This window comes from Lonchura striata, chromosome 18 (assembly GCF_050655825.1).
Source record: "Lonchura striata isolate lonStrDom1 chromosome 18, ASM5065582v1, whole genome shotgun sequence".
Lineage (NCBI taxonomy): Eukaryota > Metazoa > Chordata > Aves > Passeriformes > Estrildidae > Lonchura > Lonchura striata.
The window spans coordinates 7,779,647-7,792,101 of record NC_140720.1 but is presented as its reverse complement, the minus strand read 5'-3'; the positions used below and the strand labels follow the sequence as shown (position 1 = coordinate 7,792,101).

Genomic DNA, 12,455 nt, shown 5'->3' with positions numbered 1-12,455 from the left:
GGCCCAACCAGCGGCCGGCGCGGGCTTTGCCCTCAGGCGGGCGCGGGGCCCCCGAAGGGACGGGGGAGATGGCGGAGAGCGAGTCCGGGACTGAGAGCAGCGACGAGGAGCGCCTGCCCTCCTTCGCCTACCTGCTGCAGCCGTCCCCATGCCTCGGCGAGCCCAGCCGCCCGCGGTCGCCATCTCCTGATCCTGAAGCGGAAGAGGTTGTCAAGATAGTGAGCAGCGAGGGCGAAGAGGTGGATGAGGAGGCGATGGAAGTAGTCCCTTTGCATGAGACGGTCGAGATGATGGTGAAGGCAGGGCCTGACCCTTTCAACCTGGGCGCTGGTGATAAAGAAGAGGCATCTGGGGTTTTTTGTGCCAGTGATCACCTGGTGGCTCCTGGGAGCGGAGAGCTTTGGGAAGACGTGACGCCGTCTGAAGAAATAGCTTGTGATAGTGAGAATGGTACACGCGGTGTTGCGGGATCCTCCCTGTGCTCCTTGCCAGTCGACTCTGACAGGCCTAGTAGCTCCCCGGCCAGCAGAGAAAGGCCAGAAACATCGCTGCCTCTCAAAAAGCGACAATATAGTCAGAAGGAACGGGAGGCAATCTGCCAGAATGCGTGGCAGAGAAGGAAGGAGCAAGAAGCAAAGAAAGGGAAGCAGGAAGAGGAAAAAGAGAGGAAGAGAGTCATTGCCAAGATGCTGAAAGCTCAGCGGCCAGGAGAGTGCCAGAAATACATAACAGTGGTGCTAGATCCAGGTAGTTGTCCTCGCAGCCTGCAGCTGCCTTGTACTGACTGTTGTCTCCTCTCTCTGGGGGCCTGACCCGTGCATCGATTTCAGTCATCTTACAGGTAGAAGGTGGCGAGCAGATCCTTAGTGCTTTGCAAGCTGCCAGTTATTCCTGTGTGTTTGAGAACCACGCTGTTCCCTGCAGCATCACCTGGAGGAGAAAGACAGTGACATCACAGGTATGTGAGCAAAATTTTGATAATCTTGTCCTTTTCCTCATGTGTTATTTGCAGTCGTTAGTAATTTTATTTAGCAACTCAAGTGAGCACCCTCTAATCTCCCTGCTCAGAGGTTTGAGTGGGAGTCTGAGAGAATTCTAAACAGACTGTGGCCTGTTTGTTTTCATATCTGAACAGATGGGAGGAGGAGATGAATGGACAGAAGAACCAAATGTTCTGGTTCTGCTTGGCTTGGAGGAGTTTTTGTCCATGGTTCACAACTACAAGCAAGTGAGAATGCTTATGACTCTTTTGCTCCTGAAAATGCCTTGATGTAAAACGGGTGTTTTAGCATCCCTCTTAGTGGCAGGAAGGTTTTGGTGTGGGAGGAATGCAGGGTTTCACTGAAACAGAAATCTGGGTGTAGAAGCCACTAATGGGCTGTATAATGTAAAGTTCTGACAAGCTGTCTTTGCTAGTTAAAATTTTTCACACATTCCTCTGAAGAGTTATATCAAGTGGGTTTAACTTTTTCTCCTTCTTTCTGCTCTAACCTTACATGGGATCAAGTATTGCCTGCTTGCCTTGAAGAGCAAGGGTGAACTTGAAGTCTCTGCAGACCTACAACCAGGGCCATAATTTGCTGTGCTTCTCTGTATACCTAAAAATGGTTTAACTCCTTATTTTTCCAACTCATCTTTGTAGAATGCTGATGGCTGTGCAGAAAGGCAGAAGGAGACCCTGCAGAGCTATGTAGCTCATATTATGGAGAAAATGCCTGGGAGAATTCTGGCTCTGGCAGTAGTTGGAGTAGAAAATTATTTCAGGTCAGACTTCTTCCTTCCAAATGTTTCTGTGTTTTCTCTGGCCTTGAAAAATTCCATAGGTGTTTATGTTAATTCTTTCTAGCAAAGACTGGAGTCTAAGAGGTATTCCCAGAACTGTTCCACCAATTTTAATACAGAAACAGAAACAAAGGTCCATCCAGACTGTCACCCCAGTCTTACTTTACTCTTTTTAGGTCTCTCCAAGTTCAGCCAAAACAAAGGCTGCGACAGGCAGCAGCAAGTGGGAATCAAGAGAAACGTGGAGAAAGGAGAAAAAAACAGGTTAAGGATTGTGGCCTGGACTTATCCAGAATGGATGTGAAAGAAGTGAGTGGTTTTAAAACACATGCAGCCATCATCTCTTGTCTCCCAGTATTTGAACAATTGACCCAGTCACACAGTTTTGTGGGTGGGAGTCTGGCTTTCATTATTCATTAGGCCATCAGTCTGTGGGCAGAGCTCTGGGGTCAGTTCCCTACTGCTCAGTCACATTGCTGTTCCCACACAGACTCCTGTGTCGCATTCACCTGGATACTGATGTCAGTCTCAGCACCTCTTGCCCTTCATGGCCCTTTGGCAAAGCCCACTGGTGGTGGCCTGTTCATAACAAGAGCCACAGAGGAGCTGAGGCAGCTCAGAGGACACTGAGGTGATATTAACTGTCAGGAGACAGCCTGCCCCTAAATACATCAGTGTCTTAAGTTAACTGTTCCCAAAATGGAGAGAGAGTGAATGTTCTTGTTTTACAGCAGGATGTTTGTGACCCTTTTATGCTCCAGACAAAAATGGAATTTGATGCAACAAGACTGATTGTGCCATTTGTTGTTCCCAATGGTGATACAGGCCCTGGTGGATCTGCAGCTGAGCACACAAGTCCAAGTCAGCATTTTTGAGAGCAGTGAGGAGATTGGGGAGTATGCCACTATGTTCACAAAGGCTGTGGCTGAGGCACCATACAAGTGAGTAAGCAGAGGAGGTTTGGCCCTACCTTTGGAGAGGCTGCACTTTCAGCTACTGGGAAGGGATAGCAGGTACAACACTGGGAATAATGGTTCTCAAAGGTGCAGGTGACAGAACATCTGCTATTGCAGCTCCTTCAACACAGGACTTGTTCTTGAAATGGATGTCCTGCCCACAGAGGGGTCAGGATAGACCCTGGTTTCATAGTCACAGGCTGATTGGGGTTGGAAGAGACCTTAAAGATGATCTAATCCAACCCCCTGCCACAGGCAGGGACACCTTCCACTACACTGGATTGCTGAGCACTCCATCCAGCCTTAACACTTCCAGGGACAGAGTATTCACAACTTCTTTGGGTATCTGCATCTTTGGGCAGTTTGTTCTGGTGCCTCACCACCTTCAGGTTTCACACTGGAGCTTTGACATCAATAAGAGCTCTTGTTCTGGGTCAGATTTTTGGAGTGGGAAGGGAATGCAAGTAGGGTTGGCTATTAGAATGCCAGTTTTTCTTCAGTGTGTAACCAAGAGACCTACCTGAGAATGAACCACTTGACTCTTTCCATGGATTACAGAGGCCAGCATAGTGATAGTTAAGAAAACCATCTTGTGCAGTCTCACGCAATGCTGGCTTTCCTGTCACAGCAGCTGCTGGGTTTTCATGTCATCCATGACAAGAGATGAGCTGTCATTTAAAATGACATCTAGAAGTGCTTTATTATGGTTGATGGCCAGAAGGTGAATTCTTGTTTACCACTTTGTCTGCAAGTTTGCTTGTGTCGAGATTGCTGCTGAGTACAGGATTGTTTCTTTTTCAGTAGCAATCTGGGTCTTAAAGTTGGTACTCCTTGTAAAGAAAACAGAGTCAAATTATTCATGTTTCCTTTGATCCGTCTGACAGCTCAGGTGAGGGAGGGCACACTGGCTCTGTGACTACAGATGGGGGACAGGATTTTCTTCACAGCCTCATTGTCTCATTTGCTTCCTCATTCCTTGTACTCCCTAGGCGAGAGCGAGAGAACACAGGGTTCTCTTTGTACTTGGAGAAGGACTGTTGCAAAGGGGTGAAGGTGGATTCTTCTGGAAAGGGTCTCTTGAAAGTTTGGAAGAGGCAGTTACAGCAACTTAACCGTGTCAACTCTGAGATGGCTGAGGCTATTGTGTCTGCCTACCCTTCTCCTCAGCTTCTGATCCAGGTGAGGATGCCTCAGGGATACCCAGCACTGTGTACAGGCAGCCGGCTCATGCAGGGAGTGGAAGAAGTAATTTAATCAGTATTAAATTAGTGATTCTGCATGAGCAGTTCAGTAAGTTAGCGAAGGAACTGATTCCTTGGCATCCACTGTAATGGCTTCCCAATGAAACAGCAGCACTGGCTCTGCTCTCCAAGCTCACAGATGGGATTTGGGCAGAGACCAGGTGAAAAATGAGTGGAAAACATGGAAGGGCAGAGCAGGTGCAGGTGCATAGCTTTGATTGTTTTTTTGAGCAATGGATGCAAGCGGGTGACCCCATTGTTGCCTTTGTGTTACTTCTAGGCCTATGAGAGGTGCTCCTCGGACCAGGAGCGGGAGAACATGCTGGCCAATATCCCTGTGCACCGTGGGGAGGGGGTGACGGCCACCTGCCGGCGCATTGGGCCGGAACTATCCCGACGCATCTATCTGCAGATGACTTCCCACGATCCTGACCTCTGTCTGGATTTTACTGGCTAGCACGGGGAAAAAGAGTTGTACTGTTTATTCAGTTAAGTGTTCAGTTTTGGATTTCACTGGGTACCTCCAGGGAATAAGAGTTTTTACCATTTGTCTGGTCAAGTTTTCAGTTTTCTTCTGTGAAGAAGTGCTTAGATAACACTAATTGATCGTTGTTTGAAGCACGTTTAGACTTTACTGTGGCAGGAAAAAAGTTGGATAAAGTTGTTGAATAGCAGGAGTTTACACAAAAGAGATGGTGAACATCTTCCCTAAGCACACGAGTTGCATACCGTTTGTAGTACTGATGTTTTGTCTTTCTATAAAATAAATAATTTTGAAGAAAAACCTTTGCTTCTTAACATGGCGTCTTGAATAGACTAGTATGTCTTCTGTTGAAAGGAATACTTCCTGTTGCTCTCCTGAACTGCAAGGACTTACCTTCTCTCTCATTTAGGGCAAATCCTGAAGCTAGAGCAACATGGTGCTGCCCCCCAGCACCTGCTCTAGCAAGGTGAAAGAACTTTACATCACAAAACTTTGTTCCGCTGTAGCAGGTGGGAATGAGTAAGACTAATTTTCAGATGCAAGTTTAGAGTGCTCTGATTCAGTCTCCAGACGGCTTAATCTAGAGAGGGTCTTGAAATCTGATTATATGAGCTGGAATTAGGAGGTCTAAACAGTTGGCAGAAAAGGCTTCCTTTTAATTAGATTGGGGACCACGGCCTGTCCATGCAGCCATCAGCACTTGTGTGCACACAAGGACAGTTGAGGGTTTTTGTAACAGCATTGCTGAGATGAGTGCTCAGAGAATTAAACTGCATCCCACGTGTGGAAATTAACTCTTTGGAACCCTGCTGCCTCTAGTGGAAAAATCCCTACCTACCCTACTCATTCCAGGCATCCAGCTGGAGCCCTGGCCTGACCAGAAGTGCTGCTGACCTGAATGTATGAACTGTGTAAACCCGTGCTCACCAACCCATGCAGCACTCATCTGGATGTTGGCAGGAAGGGCTGCATGGAGGAAACATTGCTTTAGATGCTGTTTGTCATTTTCCTGAACATTTCTGTATAGAGAGTAAGGATATTTTGAAGAATTGGATGAGTTAGACACCCAAAGCAAAGCTTAAAGGTGTTCGAAGGAAGCTTTGAAAACATGCACCCTCCTAAGGCAGCCTTTCCTTCCTTTAATCTGATACTTGTGCTGCTGCTCTCTCCTGTGTGACATTCAAGGAACCACAATCTTACCATTGGGTTGCAGAAAAATGAAGGTTTACTGCTGTGATGCTTTCCCCATAGCACTGCTCCTGGCAATAATCCCAGGTATGAGAAGAGGGAATGATTCTGGAGACCAGTGTAGAATGTCTCAGTGGAGTCTGCAGCACAGATATTCTCTGAAACTTGCACTTCATTTTAAGTACTCACAAAACCCTTAAGGATACGAAAAACTTCTACTTGATGGAAGGTAAGGGAATTTTAAAATTAATTATTTCTAGTAATTTTAAAGGAAATTCTAAATAATTGACAGACCATTGCAGAGGTGAGTTTTTCTCTTGAGGTGCAGCCCACCAAACCTCCCAGCCTTCCCCCAGCCCCGAGGCTTCCCCTTTCCTGCCAGCAGTGCTCCCACAGTGCCACCCAGTGCTGCTTCTGCAGCTGCAGCAGGCAGGAATTATTCCCATGCACTTGGAAATCATTTGTGGCTATTCCTAAAAAGGCCTAATTAAAATTAAAACTATGTTAACAACATAAACATACAGTTCAGACAAATTGCTGTGAAAACTGTTGTATTGAAAATTTTCAGCTTCTTTCAATAGCACATCAGCCTCTTTGCTCCAACATAGGGATGCACAGCCATCCTACATGCCTGTAATTGGTCTTGGAGTCGGGCCTTAGTGTATTATTCCCATACAGCCATACCACCATTTTTAGCACGAACAGAAATGAGAGCAAGGAATGGATATGTATTAAAAACCTTCCACCTCTAGCTCACAGCTACAGCTGTCTCATCCAGATGATGTGAGGGCTGCTTGTTCCCATTCCCATAGACTGTCAGCTTCCTGTACCTCACAATCCTGGTGGACACAACTTGGAGGCAAGGAGTGGTAACTAGTTTAGGTTTAACGTGCACAAATAATGGGAGTTACAGGCCAACTGAGAGACATGCACAACAAAGATAGTTTGAACAATAGCTCTGCTCTGTGGAGTGGACCAGCAAACCAACGCTGACTGGTTCAAAGCAGTTTCATCAGAACACAATTCCATAGGAATTCTGGCTGCGTAGATGGTGGAAGGAGATGCTGACGAAGCAAGTGCCCATCCAGGACAATCACTGGTGCGAGTTGTGCTGTAGCATGTTCTGCAGGGTTTTGTGGTTCTGCAGAGCAGCCACCACGTCCTCGTAGAGGGTGTTCACGCTGACACACAGGGGTTGATGCTGCAGCTCCGTCAGCTTGCAGGCAGCCACAGTACAGAGGATGCAGAACAGCACAAAGAGCAGAACTCTCAGCACTGACCGCGACCACGAGGCCTTGTGCCGGGGGGGCTGAGGGGGACGGGAGCTGGAGGCCGGCTCTGCAGTGAGAACACGAACAGGGCAGAATGGGAAGAATTAATCAACTGTAACAGGCTATCCTCACAAACTGTTCAAGTAAGATACTTAATCCTCCACTGAACTTGGCTTTTTTTGTGAATTTTCATCACTTAGCTCTGATAAATAAGTAGATTTGCAGGATGTAACTGCTTAGGATGAAAAGTTTCAGATCCAGTTTCATGGGCAGCAGTGAAGAGGGTGTAAAGGACCTCTGTGCTGCAAAAGATCTGATTATGCAAATGTAGCTCAATAGAATTAAGAAATAGTGAGTGGAGGGCGGTTCTCATTAGGAACAGCTGGAGAACTTCCTGACTTGTAGCTCCACAGTTCATGGGAACACAGGCAAAGGGGAAAAGGGCACAGCAGCAGAGTTTATCAGAACTCTAAATTCCACCTACTGTCCCAGTCCCACCATTTCCCAGTCTCCCAGTACCTGGGCTGCATGAAAGCAATTCAGGCAGCATCACAAGCTGATGACAATGAAACCTGACACAATCCCACCCAAAATGGACGCTACTTACTTCGGGTGTGCACTGTTTCCTTTTTTGTTTTCTTTTCCATCTCCTGTTTTGCAGCTTTCTGAGCATCGTACTCCCGCCTTCTGCGCTCTTTTTCCTCTGCCTTCTCTCGCTTCCGCAGTTCTCTCTCCAGAGCCTCCTTTGCTCGCTGTTCTGCTTCACGCTTCTTCTCCATTTCTGGGGGTTAACAGCAAGTTTTCCCCTTTTATGTAAGAGGGTTGTCACTGCCATTTTCCTTACTACCTTATTGTCCCAACTGGAATGAGGAAGCCAATTAAACAACTATCATCTTTTTTTATAATTTTATTTAGTATTACATACCTTGCATTTTGCTGTGCTTTTCTTTCAAGTTTCGTAGATAACCTATAGCACATTCCATCTAGAGATTTAACTATTCCTCAGGCCAAGGAATCACATACACTACTCCCCTGCTATATTTCTCCCTCCAGCCATTTTACTCTACTATTCCTTGAGTGCTTTGACTACTTTGGCTACAAGTATATGTTAGATGGCAATTTATTAGATGGTGATCAGAATGTTTGGATGTGTTAGACCAAGAGCAGTCCTCAGCAGACTGCACGTGGGGGCTGTTTGTCCCTACCTCTCTCTGCCTGGAGTTTCCGCTGCCGTTGTCGATCTTGCTCGGACTGGATTGCTTTCATGTGCTGCAGTACCTTAAAAAGCCAAGAAAACAACCTGAGGGCTGTGCAGAAGCCCAGTGGCACAGTCAGTTCAGAACAGAACAGATGGAGTATGGCTTAGAACAAGCAGCTGGGGCTGACTCCCAACCCTCCCCTATCCCTACAGCTACAGCACTGGAAAGAACTCACAACTTGTGTGAGTTTCTGTTGTAAAAAAGCCAATCCTCCTGTTAAAAACAAACATGGCAAACTGGTGCTCAGTGATACATAGGATCACAGAACATTTCTATTTATGTTTGCCAGAACTTCTCCAGAGCTTTTTGTGCTATCAGCACAGGCATGAATTACTATGTCTTATTATGCCTCTATTTTCTTGGGAACCAGTATTTCATCCTCTCTTCACTCCACCAATGGAGAAGCATCCTCCTCAGCCGGGTGTTTGCTCTCCACAAGCATAGCAATAGGGAAGTCAGTGCAGTGGACCTGCACCTCACTCCCTGAAGAAACTTTGGGCTGGGCTCCTGCAGCAGATACCCAGCTCACTAAGCAGAGAAAGAATCACTGGCAAAGCCATTAAAGGAAAAAAAAAAAAAATACAATAAAACCAGACTCCTTACCTTGACAGCAGCCTGCTTACACTGCTTCTCATCCAGACAGTCTCCTGCCACTTTAGCCAGGACAGGATCCAGGGGATTGTCCTTCAGATCCAGCCACTTCAGGTTCTGCAAAAAATCACAACAAAGGGGAGGCTGTAAGAGCACAGCAGTCCTGGAATTATTTAAGAGATCCGAAGCAGAAGCAAAGAACTGCTTAGTTTTCACATTAATGAAACAGGTACAGAAAATGAGCAGAGTTGTTTTCAATAGACTGAGAGGATTTTCACTGAGCTGTGATGCAGACCCAGCTGAATTTTGGAATGAGTAGTCAGCAGGATGGATGCTTTACCAGAGAAATCAACTTGAGCAGGATCACAAGACCCTGGGCTGCATCCCAAAGCTTTACGTAACTGCCCAGCAAACAGTTTTACCTTGAGCTGTGCAAAGCTGACTGGCAGGGTGACCAAGCGGTTGTTCAGAAGGTCCAGGTGCTGCAGATTGACCAGGCGGCCAAAGTCCAAGGGCAGCTGTTGCAACCGATTTTTACTCAAATCCAGTTTCACCAGATGCATCAAACTGCAGAAGTCTGACTAAAACCCAAACAAAGAAAACCCAGAGAAAGCCGGTTAGCGCCTTTATGGAAGAACCTAAGTGGGAAGTATGTGGAGACAGCCTGCACCTTGCATCAGGCACACATCCTTGATTTACTACAAGACTGTGATGGAGGAAGATTACTCTCCTCCTTTGCCTTGGAAGATGGAGGTGAGACACAGTAGGACAGATAGACAGACTGAGAAGGTTATGGATGACAATATGACAGGAACAAACCCAAGTCTCCACTGCGGATGAAAGTCCTCTCTATTAACCTGGGGATGCTCTGGAAGGAGTGTACTGCAATCTTCACACAGTTCAACCCTGTACTCTCTCCTGCCTCAGCCAAATCACTGCCAGCACTGACCCGTCACTGACAACGAGTCATTCAGCCACCCCAGGGCAGTGAAAATGCCAGTTCCACGGTGCCTGGTGAGCCTCTCCTGAAGCACCAGCTATCTTTCCAAATATTTCCCAGCAGACACATCCCCACGGAGGCTCTCTAGCACCTTACCGGCAAGGAAATGAGGTTGTTACAGGACAAATCCAAGATAGTAGCTTTCGGAAGAGCGGCCTGAAAGACAAATAAAGCACTGAATGAACATGGAGGTTCACCCGACCCCCTCTGACACCTGTTCTGCTTCGGCCTCTGCGGTTTCTCCCGCGTCAGTCTGTCCATCCCCCGCGGCTGCTCCGAGGCCACGTCATCTCCGGATCCATCTCTGTATCCAAAAAGGTTCTTATCCCGGGACAGCAGTGACTAGCGGCTGTCGGGCCCGCGGGACAGAACCTCGCTGCTTTCAATACCTGCAGGCCAGCTCACAAGCCCCCAGCACATCCAGCTCCCCTACGCTGCTCCTTCCCGGGGACCGGCAGGCGGTCCCCAGCCCCGCCGGGGGGGGTACGGCCGGAGACTCACCAGCTCCCGCACCGGCACCTCGTTCAGGTCGCAGAGGCTCAGGTCCAGCTCGTTCCCATCCAGCTTATCCTTCAGGCTGATCCCCTTCCCGCTGCCCCGCGACATGGCTCCGTCGGCGGCTGCCCGCGGGGGATGCGGCTCGGTTGGGTTCGGAGCGGCTCGGCACGGCTCGGCACGGCACAGCCCAGCCCGGCGTGGCACGGCCCGGCCCCGCCACCCACTTCCGCGGCCACGTCTGCACGGGCCCCGCCAGCCGCCCCGAGCGCGCCCGCTGCCGGCCCGGAGCGGGGCCGCACCGGCGCCGCAGGACACCGAGTTACCCTAAGAAAGAACGTTACCTGATGCTCGATCTCTTTCAAACCTAAGCAAAAAGAAAGGAGATTTAATCCCCGAAGCAGACAACCGCTAATAAGCTCTGAGCGCTTAGAAAGACGAATTACTTGTTGGTAGAATTGTCTTGTTAGGGTTTAATGTTGATGCGATGATCTCAGATGTAATGGGATGTTAACAAAGCTTGGGAAGAAGGATGTACTACTGATAGTGGGTACAAGGAATGCAGGATTTATGGGCTACAAGAACATTAGGCAGAATTTCCAAGATAAGGAAGAAACTAATAAAGCTGGCTCAGCAATTGGGTTGAATCAGCTCCAAGCAGGTAAAAGGTAGTTCTGTCAGGAGTAGATTATGACCACCTATTCATGGACACAGACCCAAGAAACCCACCAACCCAAAAGAAGAGAGACAAGACTGTGGACTAATTAGTATGGGAAGTGAAAAAAATCATTAGGCATTGGAAGATAGAATACTAATTGATATGAGAACCAGATAACTCGTAGCCAATGAACATTAATGCCTTTTGTTTGCTAAAATATATAAACAGTCAAAAGTTTTGACAGTTGTCATGCTGGCTTTGTGGATTTGCCATCCAGTGCAGAACTGTAAATAAATCAAATACTACAACTCTGGGTTTGGGTTGGCCTCCTGTACACTGGGTGGGAGAGCCTATTTTGGGACACACTGGCACAGCTCAGGGCATCCTTGCAACTGTCCCACCAGCCCTGGAACCCTGGCCAGGTTGGCAGGAGTTTAGATCTGGGCTACATGAAACAGCCCTGCAGAAGGCAGGAGAACTCCCAGCCAAGACCCATGAGCAGGGGCGGTTTTGCATCCAGTCACATCACCTGACACACAGAGAACCAACTGGTTTATGGCCGATAATCCCAACAGAAACCCAAGGATGTATACCTTGTTTTGCAATACCTGATATAGCTGCTTATATCTGTCCACACTCTCCATAATCCAGGGGCTGAACTCCCTCTCAGTTTGGCTGTTACATTACCCCACAATGTCTGTTCACAGGAGGGACACTTAATGGATATTCCTGCTTTGCTCCCAAGGCTCCAGTCCCACAGGAGCAGGGCACTCTGTGGAGAAAGTCAGTGAAAGAGAAAGGAGCCTGGGGCAGAGCCAAATTAGTGTTACCTGGTACTGGGATTACAGCATGAATTTCCTGACTTCTGTGCTATATGTGATGTTTGGGACATTGCAAAGATGTTTTCACTATTGCAGCCCATCTACTCTGTGGATGCATTAGTTTGTTTGTAAGCTGCCAGTGAATTTCTTCCAACACCCAGAAACCAATTTATTTGCTCAGTACTGAGGTAACTGAGGCCACAGGATTCTCTGAACAAAGGCATGCCAAAGTAGCACACAAGGATTTGCCTCGTAGAAACTACAATAAAGTTTGCCTGAGTTTAAGGTGTCTCCTGTCCAGGAGATTATGGAAGATTTTCAGAGCATGTTATTGTTCTTCCAAATGTGAGCAGAAATCACAGAGCCCTCATCTGAGAGGAGTGAGGTCTACTTATCCAAGAAGCTCCCTCCATACATCAGATTTCACAACAACGTTTGTTGTTGGAGGGAAGAGCCAGAGAAGACCTGCTCCAGGGAATGGTGGGGAAACCAGATCTCCAAGGCAGCAGCTGATTACTGATCCACTCCTTACCCTGAGCCAGAGAGGGATTCATGTGATGTGCAGTGCTGTTCCCCTCCATGGAACAGCACCAAAGACAGTCCTGCTCTGGAGAACAAAACCCAGAGGGGCTCTGAGGGGGCCTGAGCAAGACCCTCTGCATATCTGGGAAATACAGAGACTAAAATCTGTGTTTGAAAAATCCAAGAG

The 12,455-nt window shown here is 47.8% G+C and overlaps 2 protein-coding genes across 2 annotated transcripts; one reads left to right on the top strand and one right to left on the bottom strand.

The window, feature by feature from the left end:
- Positions 1-55: 55 nt before the first annotated feature.
- EME1 (essential meiotic structure-specific endonuclease 1) lies at positions 56-11,233 on the top strand. Its single transcript, XM_021554855.3, has 8 exons — positions 56-747; positions 831-958; positions 1,136-1,228; positions 1,643-1,764; positions 1,959-2,091; positions 2,608-2,723; positions 3,728-3,917; positions 4,260-11,233. The coding sequence occupies exons 1-8, from the start codon at positions 69-71 to the stop codon at positions 4,434-4,436; spliced, it is 1,638 nt and encodes a 545-aa protein (XP_021410530.2). The 5' UTR covers positions 56-68; the 3' UTR covers positions 4,437-11,233.
- Positions 6,186-10,512, bottom strand: LRRC59 (leucine rich repeat containing 59). The gene is made up of 7 exons (XM_021554923.4): positions 10,274-10,512; positions 9,869-9,928; positions 9,195-9,353; positions 8,785-8,889; positions 8,128-8,200; positions 7,530-7,703; positions 6,186-6,989 (listed from the first exon to the last, which is right to left on the bottom strand). Exons 1-7 carry the CDS (start codon positions 10,376-10,378, stop codon positions 6,745-6,747), a joined length of 921 nt encoding a protein of 306 aa, XP_021410598.1. The 5' UTR covers positions 10,379-10,512; the 3' UTR covers positions 6,186-6,744.
- Positions 11,234-12,455: the final 1,222 nt, after the last annotated feature.